Here is a 24,810-nt window from a genome sequence, read left to right on the forward strand (position 1 = left end):
TGGGTACATTTAGATTTTCTCTACTGTAGTTGTGAGTTACAGCACTAATTTTTATAATAGAACACATTTTATATATAAAAAAAAAAACACAGAACAAAAGAAGTCATTACAGTGCAAAACACACTGTAAACATTTTATCAACATCTTAATTTGTACATTATCATGTCACAGTGAAAAATCAATTACTAATTTCAGAGTTCCAGATAAGCTGATTGAAAAGATTGCCGGTCGATGCAAACCACAAGTAGAGTGGTTTAATAACGAGAAAGTAATTTTACTGACAGCTGGTAATTTACTCAGTTTGAAAGACATGATTTTTGGAGCTTTTCACAGGTACACCAGTAATTGACTTGATCTTGAGCTCATTCTGTGTTTTTAATTTCAGAAGTTTTTATTTTTAAATAAATACAGTTTTTGTTATTTAATGCTAACATTTTATTGCTATTCATTGAAAAGTACAATGAGAGAGGTTCTAGCCTGGTCTCCACTCCAAATCTACAAAAAGGGTTCCACTTTTTACACGTAGTCTAAACCGAAAAATGTACACTTACCCTACCCTAATGCATGCCCTAATACAGGGATCTTCAAACTACGGCCCTCCAACTGTTGCAGAACTACACATCGCATGAGGCATTGTAAAACTCAAACATTCACAGACATGACTAGGCATGATGAGAATTGTAGTTTCTGAACAACTGGGCCATAGTTTGAGGACCCCTGCCCTAATATTTTGAAATTTTGACAGCCAGTGGCATGTGAAACACATCCAAAAACTCCACCCAGTGCCAAAAAAAGTGCACACACATAAAGAGTGACACAAAACGTGCAACGGGTGCTACACTATCCTCCACTTGGAAGGACCTTACCCTGATCCCCCGGGGGTTCCAGACGGGTTCCAGATGGGGACTGAGGTACTTCACTTGGTCCATCTGGCCGAAACCAGACAGACCCCTTTCTCTGGAGGGTCTGCCAAAACAGAACCACCCAAGTACTTGGTGGGGCTCCCCCGAAGGGAGACCCCATGAAAGAGGGCAGACTAAGCCATAAAGCCATGTCCACCCCCTCCCAAGATGTTCAGGGCAAGCCCGAGGACCTACACCCTACTAATCACACAGTGACAAAATGTGTAACAGCCAACAAAAAAAAGACATACAAGTGATGTACACAGGGATAAATGAAAAGAAAGTAGGGAGAAGGAAGGTGGGAGAAGTGAAAGTGACCATTGTGTAATACGATGGCCGGCCCTTCGGCCAGGAACCAAAAATTCCTCTGGTCCTAGCCAAAAGACTCTGCCCTAGAGGCAGGTGTTAAAAAAAGTGTGTATGGTGAAGTGACCAAGGTGCCAAAACTCGAAGTGCCCCTTAACACTTGTGCAAGTATGGCACCCCTGGACTGTCACTCCAGGGGCACATTCACCACAGGCTTTTCTCTCAACCCTGACCAACAGTCCAAACCGTGCAGCATCCACCCCAGTCAGAAAGGTATGGAGCTCTGAGAGATTGGGGAGAGCCCACGCCAGAAGGTGCAACCACTACTCCCATCACTCCTCAACTAATTACATTCCGGAAATACTAACCGCTCCCCCGGAGGAAAAGGGGAGCCAGTGTTCTCTCCCGAAAAACTGTCTGGAGCAAGTACCACACAAATATAGGCCAGAAGGCCAGGGACCCGGCCCTCCACCAAGACCCAATGGTTCTCCATCCTCATCAGGAGGCTACTGCCGTTACGCCAAAAAGGTTTTGCATATGCCACCGCCATACCTTTCCACCGCCTCGCCATGTACTAGGGACAGTTAGCATAGCGCCACCTCTTGGCAACTGATAAGAACAGATACTACACTTGATCTTAGCCAAAAGGCAGAGTAAACGGGTAATCAGACGAGCCCAAAATGGGAAGCCAGGAATCGGCATTGTCAGAAGCCAAAGATCAGGATCAGGATCCAGAAGAAACGTCAGCCAGGCAAAGTCATAACAGGAACACAGCAAGGGTGTTGAGCAGGCAAAGGCAAAAGAAGGAATGAACAAGGTAGTTTAAATAGAAAAAAGGGTCTGGCTGTAGGCTGGACTAATGAGGCAGGTAATGGTAACCAGGTGAGTCAGTGCAGAAACAGTGAGTGGCTGGTAATTAACTGACTACATTCCTCTCCCAAAACTTCAGCAACCTCAGTTTCCAGATGTTTACAGTGTATTGTTAACCACTTGACATGCGGAAGGTTTTACCCTCTTTATGATCAGATCATTTTTTGCTATTCAATTCAATTTAACTGGCAATTGTGCAGTCATGCAATACTGTATGCAAATTTAATTTATACCATTTTTTTCACACAAATAGAGCTTTTATTTTGGTGGTATTTGATCACCACTGTTTTATTTTAAATTTTTTGCTATATAAACAAAAAACAAGAATTTTGAAAAAAATATATTTTCTACTTTCTGGTATAAAACATATCCAATAAAATCAAATTTCTTCATAAATTTAGGTCAAAATGTATTCTGCTACCTGTCCTTGGTAAAAAAAATAAAAAATCCTATTAAGTGTATATTAATTTGTTTAGGTGAAAGTTATAGTGTCTACAAACTATGTTATATATTGAAAATGTATCAGCCCTGATGTACTGACTGCCGATCTAATTTCTTGTAGTGTGGAGTGACCTGCACAGAGCCCTGACCTAATCATATTAACCTCCTCCCACCCGTCTGCATATTAACGGCCGGGTAGGTGTTTCGTTCTCGTGAGTGGACATTCCTGAACGTCCGTCAGAAGTAGCGGAATTGTGCAGCTGCGTGATCCTAGAGAGGCTGCATCTCGGATTGGCATGAGGGCTCTCTACTTGGCCCTCTTGATCACATGATGGCTGTGTCCAATCACAGCCACAGCTGCTGGCAGTGACAGGAGCCCCGCAGCCACCGGCAGTGACAGGTGCCCCACAGGTGGGCAGTGAAAGGAGCCCCGCAGGGAGCAATGACAGGAGCCCCGCAGCAGGCAGTGACAGGAGCCCATGCTATTGCACCCCTGCCGGAGAAATCACTGGAGTCAAGTGCTGGAACTTGTTCCGGCACTGGACTCCATTCTGGGACTCAGCCTTGATTCACCGGGACTTGCATCAAATCCTGGGATGGTCCCGGCGAATCTGGAATGGTTGGGAGTTATGCATGTGTGAGAAATAACTTGTTAATATGACCATTTTGTGGAGTTGAAAATAAAATAAAAAAATCTTAATTTTCCAAACAATTGTGGGCGAAAAATTGCAACTTCAAAAACCTCACTATGCCTCTTACTGATTACCTTGGACTGTCACAAAAAGGGCTCATTTGGGGGGTATTTTTACTATCCTGACATTTTAGGGCCTCAAGAAATGAGATAGGCAGTCGGTACATCAGCGTAACATAGCTTATAGACACTATGGCCCAGATTCACGTACGACTTACACCGACGTATCTTCTGATACGCCGCGTAAGTTCTAGGATGTGCCGTCGTATCTATGCGCCTTATTCTTGAAACAAGATACGCCTGAATTTTGGCTTGATTCGACTGACGTAAGTCTCCTACGCCGTCGTATCTTGGGTGCATATTTACGCTGGCTGCTAGGGGCGCTTCCATTGATTTACGCGTTGAATATGTAAATGACCTAGATACGCCGATTCACGAACGTACTTGCATCCGTCGCAGTGAGCAACGCCGTTTACGTAAGGCGTACGTCCGGCGGAAAGTTATCCCACCTAAAGCAGGGGTAAGTCATGTTAGGGTATGGACGTCGGAACAGCCGTCGTATTTTACGTTGTTTACGTAAGTCGTACATGAATGGGGCTGGGCGTAGGTTATGTTCACTTCGTACGCATTGAGCCGTCGTATCTTAGGGAGTATATGCGACGTGATTCTGAGCATGCGTGTGCATGCGCTGTTCGTTCGGCCATTCATTTACATGGGGTCACGGTTAATTTTAATACAACACGCCCACTACCTTCCTAATTTGAATTAGGCGGGCTTACGCAGGCCCATTTACGCTGCGCCGCCGTAACTTAGGGAGTAAGTGCTTTGTGAATACTGGTCTTGCCTCTCTACGTTGGCGTAGCATATATGAGATGCGCTACGCCCGCTCAAAGATACGCCGCTGTATGTGAATCTGGCCCAATGACTTTCACGCAAACCAATTATCATACACTTATCAGGATTTTATTTTACCAAAGACATGTAACAGAATACAATCTAGCCTAAGTTTATGACTAAATTAGATTTTATTGACTTTCTTTTAAAACAAAAATGTTTTCAAAATGTTGCATTTTTTTCGCAAAAAAATTAAAACCCAGTGGTGGATATATACTATCAAAAGAAAGCTCTTTTTATGGGAACAAGATGATACAACTTTCATTTGGGTACAGTGTAGCATGACTGAGTAATTGTCATTCAAAGTGCGAGAGCATGGAAAGCTGAAAACTGGTCTGGGAAGGAAGGGGGTGAAAGTGCCCTGTATTGAGGTAGATAAACACCTTTGAGATAAACTGTAATGTTAGTTGCAAACAAGTAGGTAGATTCACAAACATTGCCCTAACTTTAGGGCGGCCTAGCCTAGCCTGTTTAGGCTACACCGCCGTAAATTAGTTAGGCTAGTAGTGATTCACAAACCACTTACCTGCTAATCTACGGCGGTGTAGCCTAAAACGAGCGGGCGTAAGGGCGCCTAATTCAAATGACTTGGAGGGGGGCGTGTTGTATGGAAATGAGGCTTGACCTCACGTTTTTTGACGTTTTTTGACACTGCGCATGCGCCGGGCGACTACATTTCCCAGTGCGCATTGCGGCTAAGTAGGCCGTACGGGCCTATTGATTTCGGCGCAGACGTAAACGACGTAACTCCCGATTCGCGGACGACTTACACAAACAATGTAAAAAGTTTGAACCTCGCGGCGGAAACGGCGGCCATATTTTAACATTGTTATTCCACCTCATAGGTGGAATAACTTTAGGCCGCCTAAGGCCTTACGAAAACGACGTAATGCGACGGTGTAGGCCTGGCGTACATTCGTGAATCGGTGTATCCCCTCATTTACATAATCTACGCCGGCCGCAATGGACGCGCCATCTAGCGGCCATCAGAAACATTGCAAGCTAAGATAGAACGGCGCAAGCCGGCCTATCTTAGCTTTGTTTAAGTGTATCTCTGTTTGAGAATACACTTAAACAAACGGCGGCGTAGATTCAGAGTTGGGTCAGCTTATCTACTGATAAGCCGGCCTAACTCTTTGTGAATCTACCTAAAGGTTTTCTCATCCAACATCAGACTCTGACCTTACAACTCTTCTTTTGGTTGAATGGACATAAATCACACACAGCCTTGCCAGGAAATGTAGGCTGTTTTAGCTGAAAAGGAGGTGAGAGGGGGAGGCAACTCCATATTAATGGCCATGGCTTTAGAATCAGATGTCCAACAAGCTAATATAAGTGTGATGGTCTACAAACTTTTGGCCATATAGTGTGTGTAGGTGGCCTGTTTATTATTACCCTGACTGTTTTTTCCCTATATTATGGTACATAAATAAAAACTTGCTAAAGACGCATCAAGGAATAAATTTTACTTGTGAATGGATGATAGTAATTACCGTACTTTCCTTGCATATTAATGATAATTAACACCCTTCTAAATGGTGCCTTTTATTTATGTAAAATGTTTCTAGCATCCTTGCTCCTTTGTAATTTATAGAAATGCAGCAGAATATTATGAAGACAGATTGAGGAATAGGCTTTACATCACCGGCAAGCATGATGGAATGGAAGAGTTATTAGAGTGAAATACTGGCACTATTTCTCCAAGTTTGGCACTTTTTAAACTGATCAGTTTTATTCTTGTTTCATAGTGACTGTGCGATACTGCTAATATTTTAAATATGCAAATTAGCAAACATGTGTCCTTCATATTTCATTTTCTCTGCTTTTATTAATCCAAGCTGTGAACTACAAAGACTGCAGAGGAAATAAATATAACTGTATGCTCTTTTCTGCAGAATTGTTTGTGTTGGTGGCGATGGATCAGTAAGCGAAGTTGCTCACGGTCTTCTTCTCAGAGCCCAGATGGATGCTGGGAAAAACATAAATGCCAACTTCAGTCCAGTCAGAGCAACACTACCACTTGGAATAATACCAGCAGGTGAGTGTGAGGTTCACCATATTATATGCAAATAATATTATATTTGCATCTTTTGCTTCCTTTTATAGTGCATTACGTTTATATAATTATAATATGCTGTTCATAGTTATAATATTATATAATATAGCCTGTTTTTTTTTTTGTTAGGACACACTCAGCCAACTGATAAAATCCACTGCCGGGGGAAGGCGATAGGCTCGCAGATGGAGAGGGAGCTGATCATCCTGGCTGCGCTGGTGGCTCCCATCACTTCCCGACACTCAGAATTGGCTCACGGATGGCTGTACACAACACGTCTGGGTGGAGAGGGAGTGGGGAAGAGTGCACATTCGGAGCATGTCTGCTCCTTCATCAGAAGATATATATCAGGATATTGCCTGATGAAGGAGCATGCATGCTCCAAATGCACGCTCTTGCGCACTCCCTCTCCACCCGGAAGAGATGTGTACAGCCGCCTGAGCCGTTTCTGAGTGTTGGGAAGTGCTGGGAGCCACCAGCTCATCCAGGATCATCACCTGCTTCATCTGCAAGCCTACCGCTTTCCCCCAGGAGTGGATGAACCTTCTAAATCATTTTACATGCGCTGTAATCTCCACAATCTTGTGAGTTTCCAATTGTCTGTCTTGAAATAAAATGTTTTACCATTGCTGCACTTAGATGGTGCTGCTCTCCTTTGTGTTTTGTGAACTGCAATTTGTATGTGATTGCCAGAAAGTGGGCAGGACTTTGGTGAATGCCTTTGTCTACCACATCACATGGTCCTGCGTAGCTTTGAAACTTTGCACCTTACTTATATGATCATCTAAACTAAATATACATTCAGACATTTTCTCAAGGATCTGTGGTGTGCTGGCATTATGTACTTAGGTCTGTGATGTTATGGGCTATAAGCTGGTAGTTGCCACAGCATCTGTTCACTTCTGAACATTTCCAGGAATGTGTGTGATGAGAATCTTATCAAATATATACTGTATATTTCTCTACCACAAAGTGAGCAGTTTTAACAGAGTATTTATGTATATAAAAGCTGAAAGTAACCTGCTCAAACACCACAGTGGAAACTGACATAGCAAATGGGATGGCATCTTTCTTAAAATCCCTAGGGGGGAATGCACTATATCAGCTTCCTATGGGGGCACTCATGCAGGCTCGCTCCAGAGCCCAGCTGTCTGCATCCATAGTCCCAGCCGGGCATGGCCCTATCCCCCCACTCCCTTGTCACAGAGTTTGATTCACAGCAGCAGAAGCCAATGTCTCCCATGGCTATTGATTTGCCCTGTGGGGAGGGACAGAGCTGGGGGAGCCGCTGCTCTCATGCATAGCGCTGGATCGTGATGGGGCTCAGTTAAGTATTGGGGGGATACTAGGCACAGACATTTTTTTTCCTTTATGCAAAGAATCCATTAAGGTAAAAAGCCTTAAAGTGGAAGTAAACCCATCCATTTACCAGTTTCATCCTGGAAGTGTAACACTTCCATTGGTTGTGCTCTCAACCAAACTGTCAAACCATCCAATGGCTGGTTACATGTGCAGCATCATGGCAGTTGTAGATTAAACAGAAGCAAAGATGGCAGCTTCCTTGGCTGAAAACAATAGGGGGGTTTACTTCCACTTTAAAGTGGATGTAAACCCAATTCATGAAATTTTAGCTGAGCACATCTATAGTGTAGTGTTTTCTCATCTCTCTTCAAAGAGCTAAGTCCCATAGCTGTCTCTTCCTCTGTAGCTCTGTTATCAGCCTGATAACTTCTCACTGGTTGAGGAAGACGGCAGCCTGAACTGTGTGTTGTGGGAGGTTGCTATAAATAGATTCACAGACTTGCTCTGCATGTTTGGGGAGGGGGGTGTGTGCCTTTCCTCCAATCAGCTTCCTCAGTGTCTCACATTGATCTCCTCCTAGAGGGGAACCACAAAGTGAAAAATCGAACAGAACGTGCACTTTCTAAACAGTATGTAGAGCTGAAGACAGCAGATATACATGTGAGACTTATGTAGGGAGATATGGTTCATCTCTGTATCATCTGAGGTTGTTCACTTCACTGGGATATGTGAGGGTTTACACCCACTTTAAGGCTTTACAACCACTTTAATGCATTCTCTGCATTAAGCCCAGGTTCATAATGGGCTGCGTCAGTGAAACCATGCGAGTTTAGCTAAACTTGCACGATTTCACTCTCGCTGGCAGTTCCCGATTACAGGGACATCTGTGCAGATGTCAATGTAAATCGCGGGCTGAAATCGCAAAAAGTAGTACAAAAACTACTTTTTGAAATCAGTGCAGCGCCGCAGATTAGGATGTGCCATTGCCAGCAATTGCCGGAAAATGCAGCCGATTTGACATGTCAAGTCGCATGTCAAAATGCACCAGTGTTTAACCAGGGCTAAGGTAAAAAAAACTTCAGCATGCAGCTCTCCCCCTTCTTATATTTGTAGTTCCTGAGCCCGATTTCGATCCAGTGATGTGCACAGGCTCTCTCAGTTCTCTCCATCCTCATTGGTTCAGACACTGTAGCCTTACTTCTTAATTGGGAGAAATCTGCACTCTGCAGTTGTGATTGGAGAACTGCTTGCCACATCAAAAGTTGGAGTGGCTTTTCGAAGTGTTATGCTGGTCTGTAATGAGGGAGAAGGCAGAGGCTCAAAGATAAGAAGTATTTTGAAATGTGTCAGTATGTGAGTTATGAGGAGCGAAGGTAATACAGGGACCTAAAAATCAGCAGCAAGCCTTCCTATGGACAGTAAGCATTTCAGATTAGGTTCTGACTCGGACTTATACATTTCCAATACAACAAGTCTGTCTGCCTGATTTTTTCTGTTGATTTTTTTGTATGTCAACTCGAATATCCTTATACTTTACAAAATGGCTTCACTTGTTCACTTGTTCACTTGTTCACTTGTTGCTAAAAACCTGACTTCCCTGACTTTTCAGTTAGGCCCTGTCCAGCTGCCACTCACTTGTTCATTGAGCAAAACTTCAGTGACCATTAACAACAGATATGGGTTAAGTTTTTTCAAAACTCAGGAAAATCAATTCTCCACAAACAAAGAGATAAACTAGAGATGAACACAGGGTAGGGTTTTCCAGCAAATACAGGTAATAGCAGACACCTGGTCTCAGCTTATAGATAAAGGGCTGTACCCATTCGGCCCTTTGACAAGCTTCTTCGAAGGGGCATGACCGAACAAGATTTTCCAAATGGCATCTGTTCAGTGTTCTCAGCTATTGGCCGAGAGTGCCTAACGGTGTGTTCTGGCAAGGGGACTGTCCCCCAGTCATAATACAATAGCTCTGTTAGTGCAGCAGCTCCTCCTAAACTCCTAATTTATTTTTTTGTTCAGCCCGCTGGTGCATACTAGTGTGTACTAGGCTGAAGACTTTTAGGCTCGGTTCACACTGCAGCGATGCAAAAACCCTACAAAACCACTGCGGGTTCCCCCATCGCATGTCTCTCGGTGGCAGTTCACACTGCCCTATGCTAACTGCTGGGAGTATTTGAGAGAAAAAGGGCCTAATTTAACGTGCATAGGTCGCAGGGTGATACTGTTGCGAATGCACCAGTCTAAGAGTGTGCCACCGCCCCGATATTAGAGGAATTTAAGTGAGAACTAGTGGTTTGGGCTTTGAAGGCACGCGATACAATTTATATGAAAATTACTAGAAAAATGTATTGGTATGAAATATCATAAAATCAGTTATGAACATAAAATCAACATAGAGATTGAATGAATAGCTGGTTCTACAGAGGTTAACACAGTACTTATATAGTCTTTAGTATACAGAGGCTTAAATATAAAGCAAGATTTAGAGATACAGTCTTATACTGTGAAACCCGAGTAGTGTTCCGGAGGATATGGAGGACTTGCTCTACATGTTGCGCGCTTGGGAATAGCGCTTCCTCAGGAGCATAGATATTTCAGTAGTTAGGCTGCGTTGGGAGTAGACAACGTGCAGTCGTGTAGTTATCCACACAATGGCTGTGTGTTCAGAATTAAACTGATCCAGCTCAGTGTAAGGGTAATGTCATAAACACGAGGACAGAATAGCGTAGGGTAGTGAGGCAGTCGATTGCTGGTAAGCAACTATAAGGATATATCCGGTCCAAGGGTATAGCCAAAACGGTGATGTATATGCTTGGAAACTAGGGCTGAATAGAGAAGGGGCAGATGGGTAGATCTGCCAAAACGATTACCAGCCTGGAAAACCCCAATCGGTAGAGAGGAGATGGTTGCAGGCAATGGTAGTAAAAAAGTATCCTTGAAGCCCAAGATTCCACATGCATCCGTATGAAGATCCCCTGGTGTGGATATGACGCCAATACACAGGAAGCGCTATTCCCAAGCGCGCAACATGTAGAGCAAGTCCTCCATATCCTCCGGAACACTACTCGGGTTCCACAGTATAAGACTGTATCTCTAAATCTTGCTTTATATTTAAGCCTCTGTATACTAAAGACTATATAAGTACTGTGTTAACCTCTGTAGAACCAGCTATTCATTCAATCTCTATGTTGATTTTATGTTCATAACTGATTTTATGATATTTCATACCAATACATTTTTCTAGTAATTTTCATATAAATTGTATCGTGTGCCTTCAAAGCCCAAACCACTAGTTCTAACTGCTGGGAGTGTCAATTAAAAGTTGATGACACCCCCAAATCAGGTTTGGTTAAGAGCACAATGAATGTGACAGTATCTGTTTTATTTTTTTTATTTTATTTTTTTATTGGAATTTAGTTTTGTTTTATTGTAGTATGAACACTAGCTGTTAACTTACTGTTTAATAACTGCCTGTTTTCAGATGACAGGTGTGTCCATTTGTCCTTCACTTTGTTCGACCGTCACAGTTTGTAACTGTCATAGATAGATATGTGAATATAGTGTAAATCCATCTAAGTAAAATTATTACAGGAAACTAAATTATAACATTTCCCGTTAATTCTTTAAAAATTTGAAAAAAGCAAATATGGCAGGTTTTTTTTTCTGTGTGCAGTGAATTAATATAATCAGTATGTATCCCCTAGTGTAAATAAAGAATATGACATTATCTTGGCATTCTAATGCTCAAGTGGAAGCCACCCGTAGAGTCAGTTTGTTTTTTAGCTGCATTTTTCTTGGCGGTTGCTAATATATTGGTAATTCACACTAATGGGCATTATCCAGTGTATTAAGCTATCTCAAATAAATTAGCTATGGGAGCTAGAATGTGTTTATATGGAAGGACAAATATATTTAGTACTTATATTGTATTCTAAAAAAAAAACGTTTTATGTATGTGTTATTATATAATCATGAATGAAATCATATAAAGCTTTCTCAGTGAGCAGATTATATTTTAGTTAAAATCAAGCTTTACCTCTGTTTGTTTGTTTTTGTTGCCGCTAACAGCCATTCCTTCAAAAGAAAAAAAAAAACAGTTAAAAAAAAAATGATCTAAAATATTCTGAACAATGAGCTATGTGATGGATGATCCTATGTACCAGACAATGTAATGAAAGCAAAGATAGGATATTGGACACATCTCCTAATTTAACTAATGGTGTTTTTGTTTTGGGTTGGTGTTTGCCATAGTGGGATACCCAGTGACTCTCGAATACTAAATCATTTTGCTTTGTAGTCACACTTTAGTCTGGTTGATATGGTGACTAAAAAATTTGATATCACAAAAGGAGAATATGAAGTAAGCTGCAAATAGAGAATTGCGAAAACGTAGACCAATTTCTGCTAACAGGAAGGCAGTAAAACAGACAAGGTTAGGTAGTCTATTTAAACTGAATGGCTGTGATGCACCTTTATGCCCAACAATTTTCGTTCTACTCCATTTTTCATTCTTGTTCGTGTTTGCAACATACCACAATGCAGACTAAAGAGAATGTTGGGACCATCACAATTTTGGCCACCATTGCTATAGAGCAGAGATCTTTCTACAAAGGGTCAGTTTACTGACCTTCAGACTTTAGGGGGGCCGGACTGTGGCCAGTGGGAGCAGAAAAAGTCCCAATGTCAGTGGCCCCTGTCATTGGTGACATTAGTAGGAATTGTGCCCCATCGTTGACGCCATAGGGCCCCAACATTGGTAGCACTGGTAGAAATTGTGCCCCATCATTGGGCCCCAACATTGGTAGCACTGGTAGGAATTGTGCCCCATCATTGGGCCCCAACATTGGTAACACTGGTTGGAATTGTGCCCCATAATTAATATCATTGAACCCCATCATTGGTGTCAATGGGAGGAATTGTCCCCCATCACTGATGTCATTGGACCCCATTGTTGCTGTCATTGGGAGGAATTGTGCCTCTTTATTGATGTCAGTGGGGGAAATAATGCTTTCATCGTTGGTGTCATTGGGAGGAATAATGCCCCATTGTTGGTATCCGTGGAAGAAGTAGTGCCCCAAGGGCCGGATAAAAGCAAGCAATGGGCTGCATCTGGCCCCCGAATGCCACTGCTATAAAGTAAGAACTGGAGGAGATCTTAAAGGAATTATAGGTAGCAGAGGAGCAGACAAAGAATACTGGAAGGGAGGATGGTAATGGCATGACCAAAAGAGCAGAATGTAAGGCAGGAGAAGATAAATATGCCAGGAAGAGGGACAACACGTACTGAGGTGAGGCCAGCAGTTGAACAAACAGGATGACAGGTTACAAAGAAGCATCCACTGGGCTTTATTGTACATTATTTAGGGGTGAAACATAGTTGGGAGGAGTGAATACTTTATCAGAGAGACTTCATGTGAACATTGCAGGAGAGTGGACAATACTGAATGGAGGCAAAATCAGAAATGCAGGTGAAATGCCCTTGTTTTGAAACCACAAGTAGCTTAGCAAGAGAAGAAAAAATATGGGCTGTCGATTGTCAAGGAGCTGGCCTTCGGGCTTGGTATGGATTGGGGTGACCTGCATGCCATTTAAAAAAAATGTTTTATATTAGCTCTTTTGTTTACATTCTGTTGTCTGCAGGGAATCCCCCACTGACAGCAGGGATGACTCATCGTTGTTAGGACGCCGGCAGGTGCCACTCGTTACCAACCAATGACTCATTCTTGCTGTTAACAGCAGGGATGAGTCCCTCGTTGTTAGGGGACTGGCTGATGTCTACTCCTAACAACCAGCACAAATCACACCCAAAAATGCATCATAAAATGAATTTAGATACGATTTTGATGTGTCTCCATTGAAGTCTGTGGACCACAAAACTGCACTGCATTGCACCAAAGTAACACAGGACCCTTCCCCAAAGTATCTTTGCAGCTGCGCTGCATTTATGTGAGCGAGCACCATGGGATTCAATATTATTTTCATTGTCATGCAATTCAGTGTGACCCAAGTGGCATCTGAAATCGCATCCGTGTGAACCAGGCCTAATGATCCAAATTTCCACTTTTGGGTTATCATAGTGCAGCCTTACTTCTTAAGTATGATTTTTTTTCTTTTTCCTTGTCAGATTTGAAGTGATAACATACAATCAAAAACTAGTATAAGCCACCATGAACAGTGACCGTTCCAAATCGCATGACAATTCGCACCAAATTGCCAGCAATGGAACTGTTCAAATCGGTGAGACTCTGACTTCGTGGTGACGCACTGATTTGAAAAAAGGTTCCTGCACTATTTTTTGCGATTTTAGATGTGATAGACAGCTATGCATGAAGTCACACAGATATCAGGCAAGTCGCACCTGAAATCACACTGACCTGAGGCTTTGAAATCGTGCTACTTCAAGCTCACAAATGTGTTTCAAGATCACACAAAAGAAAACATAAGGCTTTGTTAATGTTGTTACCCTTCTCCAGCAGCCTGAAAAGAATGTCACTTATCAGCATTGAGCTCAGAAAGAAGACTGGTCATCCCTTCACAGAGGCTTTACAGCCTGACATTGGACTGACAAGTCCGCTTTGATAGAGATTAGAAGTGAAGAACAGGATATGCACCAATCTATGTGGGAAGTAGGGGACAACTAGAACCCCTGTCAGCACTTTGGGCCAGATTCACGTAGAATTGGGGCGGCGTAACGTATCGTATATACGTTACACCGCCGCAAGTTTTCATCGCAAGTGCCTGATTCACCAAGCACTTGCGTGAAAACTTACGCCGGCGGCCTCCGGCGTAAGCCCGCGTAATTCAAAGGGGCGTGTGCCATTTAAATTAGGTGCGCTCCCGCGCCGGACCTACTGCGCATGCTCCGTTTTGAAATTCCCGCCGTGCTTTGCGTGAAGTGACGTCATTTTTTCGAACGGCGACGTGCGTAGCGTACTTACGTATTCCCGGACGTCTTACGCGAGAATTTTTTTTTTAAATTCGACGCGGGAACGACGGACATACTTTAACATGGGCTGTGTAAAGTTAGGGCAGGTAAAACGACGACTAACTTTGCGACAGGAAACTATACTAGCAACAACGTAACGAACGTGAAAAACCGTTGTGGATCGCCGTAAAACCTCATTTGCATACCCGACGCTGGAATACGGCGCAAACTCCACCCAGCAGCGGCCGAGGTACTGCATCCTAAGATCCGACGGTGTAAGACAATTACACCTGTCGGATCTAAGGGCTATCTATGCGTAACTGATTCTATGAATCAGTCGCATAGATACTCTGAGAGATACGACGGCGTTTCAGAGAAAGGCCGTCGTATCTCTTCTGTGAATCTGGCCCTTTATTTCTGTCTGTGTCCCTATTGCAAGTTTTCCCTTACTTCCTGTCTAGTGAAACCATTGTCACAGAGACAGGAAGTGAGTGGAAATATCTCTAACAAAGTCCTGGAGACCAGAAAACCGAAAAAGATTATGGTCATTTCCTACTGTATCCAAATAATAAATAAAATACATTTTGTCTGGACTTGTGCAGTTCCATCAAATGTATTTATAGCATTTATTTTCAGATGAATTAACCCTATGTATACTGTAATGTGACAGATGAGCAAATCTTGTTTGAATCTAAATGTGACATTTGAATCACATTTGGTATTGGAAATTTGCAGTAAAATCATTGCAAATTGGCGGCAAAATCTCTGCAAAAACGCAGTGTGTTTTCGGTGCCTTTTCTCTTATCGCCATCCTGCCGATAACACCATTTTCAACCAAAATGTGTCGGCAGACGAAATTTCGGTGCATCTCTACAATCTTGTTTGGTATTGGAATTTCTCTATTTTGTTCTATGTGGATACTGTTTGGCAATCTTATGTGACTTAAAGCGGGGGTTCATGCCATCCAGCATACTAGCGTGAGCTACAGTATGCCTTTATTTAATTTTTTTTAGCTGTACTCACAGTTTAATCTGTTAGTTAAGTTTCAGACTCCCGCGGGGAGTAGGCGTTCCTATGAAGAGGGGAACATGATTGACGGCCGGCTATGGCGCGTCACGCTTTCCGAAAATAGACGAAATAGGACTTGGCTCTTCACGGCGCCTGCGCAGTCAGCTCCTATTCTGTGCGCAGGCGCCGTATAGCGCCGTGAAGAGCCAAGTCCTACTCTGGCTATTTTTGGGAAGCGTGACGCGCCATAGCCGGCCGTCAATCATGTTCCCCTCTTCATAGGAACGCCTACTTCCCACGGGGAGTCTGAAACGAAACTAACGGATTAAACTGTGAGTACAGCCCAAAAAAATAAAAATAAAGGCATACTGTAGCTCATGCTAGTATTCTGAATGGCATGGTAGAAAGTTTTATTTTAGGGTGGACCCCCGCTTTAAATCTCAAGCACACATGCCGTTTAAAAAATGCCAGCACTGCTGCAGGAAAAAGCAGCATTAACCTCCCTGGCGGTATGATTCTGTCTGGAATTACGTACCAAAAGCGGTACATTTATTTTGCAAGGAAATTTGGCGTTTTATACTGTAGGCCTGTAATTTTTAGAAATAACTCACTTAAATCTGACCAAGCAAGAGTCTTGTAGGCATCCCGGGTATGATTTTTTTTTAAAACAAAATTATAAATTATAATATAATAAATAATTATAAATAATTATAACAAATAATAATATAATTATAATAAAAAGTATTCAATAATGTAATCAACTCAAAATCACTGAAATTTGCTCAGTTGCAGAATTGTCGCTGTCATTATTTTTTTTTTTTTATGACGAATTTCCCCACAAATCGCTATCGCACATTTCTGCAAGTGATTATAATTTATTATCGCTGTTTTCTAGCTGATCTAAAACCATTTTTGACATAAAGGGACACTTTTGGACAATCTACAGTTTTTAGGCAGAAATGACATTTTTTATTTTTATAAAAGTACATGCAGGACACTGGGCAGACCACTAGGGACAAGGGGGGTGTGTATTTTTTACATACAGTACTGTAATCTATAAGATTACAGTATACTGTATGTAAAGTGTTTGTTTACTTTTTTGAATTTGGCGCCGTTCTCCGCTCCCGTGCGTCGTAACGTCGCAGGGAACGGAGATCGGCGGCACACGGGGACTGTGAATCGAGCGAGGAGGTCCCGCTCGCTCACACAGCGGGGTGGCATCGCTGGATCCAGGGACAAGGTGAGTAATTTGCCTGTGGATCCAGCAAAAGGTAAGCCGCGCCGCTGCACGTCCACCCCGAGCGTGACCCGGGGATACCGATTTTAGCATTGAAAACCAACCCCGAGTCACGCTCGGGTTTACCGTCAGGGGGGTTAAAAACGCGCTTTTAGCAATGTTTTTGAATAGTGTTTATGAGCGTTTATGCACGTTTTTTTTCTGCGTTTTATGAGCATTGGCATTTTTACAGTAAAAACACTTCATAAAATGTAAAACCCTCTTAAAAAAAGGCCAAACACGGTTACAGCATTTAGTCGTGTTTTTTGGCATTGTGCATTTTTACAGCCAAAAAGCCTGTGCCTCTGGAAGCACTGGCAGATGTTTTTTTTTTTTTTTAATGCCCCTAAAGGCTTATGTCTCCAAACTCCTCTGAAAGATTGTGTACATGGACACATAGGCTAACATAGAGGAGAGTTTAGAAGCAGTACAAAAAACACCAGACGCCTCTAAAAAAAAGCTGAAAAAAAGTCCTGCGTGCATGATCCCTTAAAGGGGTTGTAATGGTAAAAAAAAATTCCCTAAATAGCTTCCTTTACCTTAGTGCAGTCCTCCTTCACTTACCTCATCCTTCAATTTTGCGTTTAAATGTCCTTATTTCTTCTGAGAAATCCTCACTTCCTGTTCTTCTGTCTGTAACTCCACACAGTAATGCAAGGCTTTCTCCCTGGTGTGGAGAAAGCCTCTTGAGGGGGTGAGCAAGAGTGTCAGGACACCCACTAACACACAGCTCCTTTCTCTATCTGTAAAGTAGAAAGCGTCCTGACTCTCCTGCTCACCCCCTCCCCCTTCAAGAGGCTTTCTCCACACCAGGTAGACAATGTTGCATTACTGTGTGGAGTTACAGGCAGAAGAACAGGAAGTGAGGATTTCTCAGAAGAAATAAGGACATTTAAAAGCAAAATCAAAGGATGAGGTAAGTGAAGGAGGACTGCACTAAGGTAAAGAAAGCTATTTAGGGAAACATTTTTTTTACCTTTACAACCCCTTTAATGTGATGGGTACATTTTGTTTACCATTTTCAAAGAGGATTTAACCCTTTGCACATAGCATTTTCAGAGGATTAATTAATTACTGTATTTTCAGATTATTCAGTCATTTTCAAACAAGATTTGCCAAATTGCAGCCCCATATCACATAATAAAGAGATTCCAATAACAAAAATAAATCATTTACAAATAAGTGTGGAGGTTATTACGAGCCTACAAAGGCCAATTCCTGTTTTGGCCATTTTAAGTCCAGGTCTAAACAGTCCTAGGGATGTCAGGAACACATGATACATGCTTTCTTCCAGCTCATTTATGTCCAAAGGCCATATAACAAAATATCCATCTAAAGAGGTAACAACAGGACAAAAAATAAAATACAGTGGACAATTGTATTTGCCATTTATCACAGAGATGTTTATAAATTTGTTGCTAGTGCCATTTATCAATAGAAGAACGGATCATTATTTTGTATTCCATTAAGGCTTTGCAGCGTAAGCTGCTACACTGGCTCCGATATTGTGCAGTCATTTATTACTAATGCCTGAACATATGGCGAGTCCTGAAGCCACTCTGTTGGCTATTTCCATTGGCATTTGTTGCTGTGGAATCCATTTAAAGCAGCCAAATAGGCTAAGTTGGAGAGGGGCACCACAAAGGCATTGATGGCAAAGATAAATAGGTAAACATAACGCAGATATAAAGAAGGACATGCATTCATGCTTATAAATATTACAGCAAGACATTGTAGCCACTCATGCCCATGTGTGCAAACTGGAAGACGTTAAAAATTCAGACATGAAAAAATATTACATATTGACATCATAGCAGCTGTGTAGTTTTGCCAGCATGATTCCTTGTACTTCTTTTTGAATCTCCCTATTTGGAATCTATGCTTGCTTTAATAATACCAAAATCCGTCTTAAGCAATATACGGTATATTAAATATTTTAATGTTTATAAGTTTATTGCTTACAAATTAATTATGTAAGTGACCCAGCTTATTCAGGGGAACACGTAAAATAAAATTAAAGTGAGACCACTTACAAATGATTTTTAAGCCTCGTACACACGACCGGTTTTCCTGGCAGGAAATCTGCCAGGAGAGCATTTGGCGGGGAATCCCGGCCGTGTGTATGCTCCCTAGCAGTTTTCCCATCAGGTAAACTGCCCGGGAAAAATAGCGAACCTGCTCTCTATTTTCCCGTCGGGATTCCCGGCAGTGTTTTCCTGCCGAGAAAACCAGTTGTCTGCATTCTTACCTGTCCGAGGTAGACCTGCGCATGCTCGATAAGACTTTGATGCATACGCGGTAGCATACAAGGTTAGTGTGGGGTGTAGCAAGATGGCGGCGACGGCATTGAATGTGACCAGCGCTGGCTCGTCGTAGTTGATGATGTCACTGCGTTCTTGCCATGAAAAAAAATGGCGGTTCTTTTGAGTGGCCGTCTGTATGCACGGCTTTGCAATGCCAGGAATCCTGTCAGGAAAACCAACGTTTTTTTGCTGACGGGATTTCTGGCCGTGTGTACAGGGCTTCATAAAAAAAGTTAAATAAGTGGAGGTGAGTTACAAATATTAATTATTATTATTATTATTAGATAAATTGCTAATATATATATACAGTATATATTGGATAAGTACCAGTAAATGTTATGCTTATGGGAAAAGCATTAGATAAATTATTAGATAAATTGCTAAATATATATATATATATATATATTTTGGCCCGGATTCACGTAGCACTTACGCCGACCTATCTCGAGATACGCCAAGTAAGTGCACGTATGCACCGTCGTATCTATGCGCCTGACTTTGAAAGCAAGATACGCCTGTAAATAGGCTTCATCCGACCGACGTAAGTTTCCTACGCCGTCGTATCGTGGGCGCATATTTACGCTGGCTGCAAGGGGCGCTCCCATTGATTTACGATTCGAATATGCAAATGAGTGAGATACGCCGATTCACAAACGTACTTGCGCCCGGCGCATTAATATACGCGGTTTACGTAAGTCGTACGTCCGGCGTAAAGTTACGATTCATAAAGCAGGTGTAAGTCAGCAGCATCAATGCAAATGGCTGCACCAGGGAACACAGCCGTGGTTATTTACGTTGTTTACGTAGTACGTGAATAGGGCTGGGCGTAGGTTACATTCACGTCGTAGGCAGTGATTCGACGTATCTTAGGGAGTATTTTCGACGTGATTCTGAGCATGCGCACTGGGATGCGTCCACGGGACAGTGCATGCGCTGTTCGGTCGGCCCATCATTTGCATGGGGTCACGCTTCATTTAAATGGATCACGCCCACTTCCACCTACTTTGAATTTGGCTGGCTTAAGCCTACGAATTTACATTACACCGGCGCAACGTTGGGAGCATTTGCTTTGTGAATTCCATGCTTGCCTCTCTGCGTTGCGTCGGCGTAGCGTAAAAGAGATACGCTACTGAAGCATATATATGCGCCGATGTATGTGAATCCGGGCCATAGTATATATACAGTATATATTGGATAAGTACACGTAAATGTTATGTTTATGGGAAAAGTAAAAGGCAATGAATATAGTATTAGCAGGTACTACGGACTTGCTGAGGGTTTCAATCAACAACTATACCTGCAAGCTGCTGGAGGCTGCCACTGATTTGAGACCACGGTGTGCTTTCATAATGCAAAGAGCATAGACAACAGGAATTTATCTTAAGTTGATAAAAGACTAAATGTTATTGGTTACCATGAGATACTATACATCACTGAGCTCTGCACTGTTTTATTAAATAAACCTATGTATTTATTTATTGCTACATACATATTTCATAGGCAGCAATAAAAAACGTAAGTCCGCAGCTTAAACTAGAACATCATTAACTTTAAAATAAATTACAAGATAATAAAACATTTCCTTGGGACTGTTAATTTTTCAGATCTTTCTAGGCAAAATACTAAAGTGTTGGTTAGCTTTTCAGGAGAATTTTAGACATGCTTGAGTGGCAAGTCATTACATCACATTTATCTCTTTGGTGTGGGAGACATTAACAGCCTTATGAATATTCATATCATCTGGTTAATTAACTTAATTGTTCAGTAGAAAGTGCTTTCTCATCCAAGGACATTCTTTATTCCTGTCATACAATTTTAAGTTGAAATAATCATCTTTTGTCTGATGTATTCTCTATTTTGAAAAGTACGGATATAAAGGCTTTCATAGTCTGATATCATATTTGAAGTGTGTTTTGAAGTATTTATCTAACGCAATATTGTATTTTTTTTGTTGTGCTCTAAACACAAGAGGGGTTTTTGAAAAAGGCATTGTGACGGTAGGCATGAGTCTGGGGTTGGCAAATGCCCCAGAATTGGCTTTTTACTGCATAGTATAGTATACATCCTGTCCTTATGTCTATAGACACCCTGGTTTAATGAAAACGGTCAATATATTTTATTGCATGACAGACAGGTTGGGCTTGGTGAGTGGGTGGAATTTAGGGCATGAAAAAGGGTTGTGTCTGCAAGTTCCATTCTCTAAATCCAGCTAGACACACAGAGCAGTGAGCCTCTCCAAGCTCTAATTATCAAACCCCAGGTGGTATCCGGTGATAGTGTCCAGACATCCAATGCAAAATGAATTGGCTGCACTCTGTCATGTAATGTACTCCAATAAATACACTACAGTTTGCACCATTATAATGATGTTCCTTATTTTTATTGTTTTACTTCTGTTCTGATCTTCTTTTGCCTGGAAAAATCCAAATTTTCAGCAGAATGCACATCAATGTGGTTAATTAAAAAAACTGAGTTGACCACAAAACATTTCCAACCCATTGTAGTAAGAAATGTTTGGACAGCCGCACTCTGGAAAAACCTTCTTGGTTGCCTTTTATTGATAAAAGTTATCAAACACCATACATCACAGCAAAGACAGGGGCATACAGCTGTATGCCCCTGTCTTTGCTGTGATGTATGGTGTTTGATAACTTTTATCAATAAAAGGCAACCGAGAAGGTTTTTCCAGAGTGCGGCTGTCCAAACATTTCTTTCTACAATTGCTTCGTGCATTGCCGGCACCTGGGTTTCTCTAAAAGGATACGGATTTATCCACATACCAAATTGGAGCGGTGACTATCTTCTCTCCATTTCCAACCCATGTGATTACACATGCTCTTTGTCCCTCCTCAAATATAGTGTAATGCCACATACACACGATCGGTTTATCCGATGAAAACGGACCGATGGATTTTTTCATCAGATATCCGATGAAGCTGACTTTCATCAGTCTTGCCTACACACCATCAGTTAAAAATTTGTGTCAGAACGCGGTGATGTAAAACACTACGACGTGCTGAGAAAAATGAAGTTCAATGCTAACGAGCATGCGTCGACTTTATTCTGAGCATGCGTGGATTTTTAACCGATGGACTTGCCCACAGACGATCGTTTTTTTCTAATTTTAAAACCAGTTCTAAGTTTTTTCACCGATGGGAAAAAAAAACTATGGTGCCCACACACGATCGGTTCGTCCGATGAAAACGGTCCATCGGACCGCTTTCATCAGACAAACCGATCGTGTGTACAGGGCATAAGAGAACAAAGAAAACACTCACCTGTGTAGGGGTGTTCCGGGGGTGGGGGTTAGAGTGTCATGTGAAATGACCCTCTCCTGCCAACACTTGAATCCACTCATGCTACAACACCAAGATTACAGGGATCCTGAGCCTCCACTAAGTTTAGAGTTACAGCTACTTTTCGGAGTCCTTAAAATAGTTCTAAAGCCTTAAGGTTTTTCACCTTATTGCATTCTATGCATTAAGGTGAAAAACTTTCTGTGCTGCAAATCCCCCCCCCCAAGCCCCCATTATATTTAAATGAGCCCAATCCCATCCAGCGATGTGCATGAGAGCATCGGCTCTTGTTCCTGTCTCCCTCCTCTCTAGACAGATTGATAGTAGGGGGAGCCATTGGAACAGGAAGGGGCCATCCCCAAACTGTTTCCACAAAGTTGGGAGCATGAAATTTTCCAAAATGTCTTGGTATACTGACGCCTTAAGAGTTTGCTTAACTGGAACTAAGGGGCCAAGCCCAAGCCCTGAAAAACAACCCCACACCATAATCCCCCCTCCACCAAATGATTTGACCAGTGCCTAACATCAGTGCCTGACCTCACAAATGTGCTACCCTCTGTTCCTCTGGTTCATTCAAATACAGATTGGTAGCTGGGTTGAGGCCTGGTTGGGGTTTTTTAGGGGATAAAACAGACAGTGAGGAGGACATGTTGTCTTCCAGCTAAATATGAACTGCACTTACAAAATGATTCACCGCGGATTGCTCCGCTCTTCAGAGAGCAACGTTAATGAGGCCTTAGTGATTAAATCAGCTGCTGAAAGTGGTTAAAAACTGAGGGTTTTATATTACTTTATGTAAGTATGCTTCAGAATAAATTAATTAACTCAATGCGATAGTTGTTGAAAATAAATTGCACACACACACATATCCTTTTAGTACCCCTACCAGACTTTATTATTAGCACAAACCATTAAAATGTTAGGTTGTATCTGATCTCCCATGTTGATTTTCATTTTAAACATGTTCATGAACAACGGTACAGTTTAGCCTGGTCTTAGTCACATGATTTATAAGTGTCTGGCCTTGTCCCACTTACATGATTTCCAAGTGTTTCTTGTCCCAGTTACAATGCCTTGAAAAAGTATTCATTCCTCTTGAAATTTTCCAAATTTTGTCTTGTTACAACCAAAAAAACATAAATGTATTTTATTGGAATTTTTTGTGATAGTCCAATGCGAAGTGGGAGGAAAATGATAAATGGTTTTTATTTCTTTTTACAAATAATTTTCTGAAAAGTGTGGCGTGCATTTGTATTCGGCCCCCTTTACACTGATACTAAAATCTAGTGGAACTAATTGCCTTCAGAAGTCTAGTAATTAGTAGATACAGTCCACCTGTGTGTAATTTAATCTCAGTATAAATACAGCACTTCTGTGAAGCCCTCAGAGGTTTGTTAGAGAGCCTACACACAGCATCATAAAGGCCAAGAAACACACCACACAGGTCAGGGATAAAGTTCTAAGTTCTATGATGACATTGGCACATGCAGGGGACAAGGGATATCTCCTAAACCGGGCAGGTTTAGGAGATATCCTGGGTAGCTTCAGGTAAGCCTTAATATATGCTTACCTGTAGCATAATGTGGTTGTAAAAAGTTTACAACCACTTTAAGTGTTGTTAAATTTAAGGTGCGTGATTTTTGTTTACTTTATGCATTATTTTTCTAGGTACTACCAATGTCTTGGCTTATTCTCTGCATGGAATCAGACACTATGTAACTGCAGCACTGCACATCATTATGGGCAAGTATACATTTTTTGTTAACTCTTGGAGTCCTTTCACACTGACGGTCCGTTCTGCAGACCCCGCTTTGCTCAGTGGGGCATCTCTCCGCTGATCCCTGTTGAGTAGGTGGATGACAAGCCTGTCTCCACTCATTGAGCAAAAAATAGAGTCACCAATCCATCTGGATTTGGTGGACAGAATCAGATGGGATACCAGCAGGTGTCAGTGGACATGTCACTGCTGACATCCGCTGCTCCATAGGGGTGAATGGAGCGTCCGATCAGGTCCGCCTGAAAAACAGATCGGGTGTGATGGGACCCTTAATGGGTATTTTTTAAGGATAAGTTCACCTTTCTAGACATGTTACATTTTACAGCTGTATTTAGGGTGTTACATGTTTAGCATCCACCACCTCACCCTCCTTGTGATAGCAGGCAGGGGACCCTCTCTTCGCACCCACTGACACTATTTGAAAACTGCGTGTGATCGCAGGTGCAATGCTTTACAGGCTCCTTAGCAAAAGAAAATAATCAATGCACATTTATTTACCTGCAAAAAGACAGGAAGTAGAGAAATTCTCCAGCTGGTTAAACGCATTCCTGCTTTACTATCATATAATTTTCAGGGAAACAATAGTGTCTTGGAGTGATATAAAATATTTGATTTTATGTTCAAATACACTTCTATAAATATAATAAAGCAGAACTACACGCAATAAGTTACAACTTCCTACCAGAACATACCAGTGTAAAGCCTAGCTTTGACAGATGTGAAAACCAATGTGCATACCCTTAATTCTGTATTGATATCTGCC

The 24,810-nt window shown here is 41.9% G+C and overlaps 1 protein-coding gene across 1 annotated transcript in view; it reads left to right on the plus strand.

Moving 5' to 3' along the window:
* CERKL (ceramide kinase like) overlaps positions 1 to 24,810 on the plus strand; it is a 165,406-nt gene that overhangs the window by 119,988 nt on the left and 20,608 nt on the right. The window contains exons 5-6 of the mRNA XM_040357642.1: positions 6,000 to 6,142; positions 23,939 to 24,013. Coding sequence (XP_040213576.1) covers positions 6,000 to 6,142; positions 23,939 to 24,013 — 218 coding nt within the window. The remainder of the gene's footprint in view (positions 1 to 5,999; positions 6,143 to 23,938; positions 24,014 to 24,810) is intronic.

This window comes from Rana temporaria, chromosome 6 (assembly GCF_905171775.1).
Source record: "Rana temporaria chromosome 6, aRanTem1.1, whole genome shotgun sequence".
Classification (NCBI taxonomy): domain Eukaryota; kingdom Metazoa; phylum Chordata; class Amphibia; order Anura; family Ranidae; genus Rana; species Rana temporaria.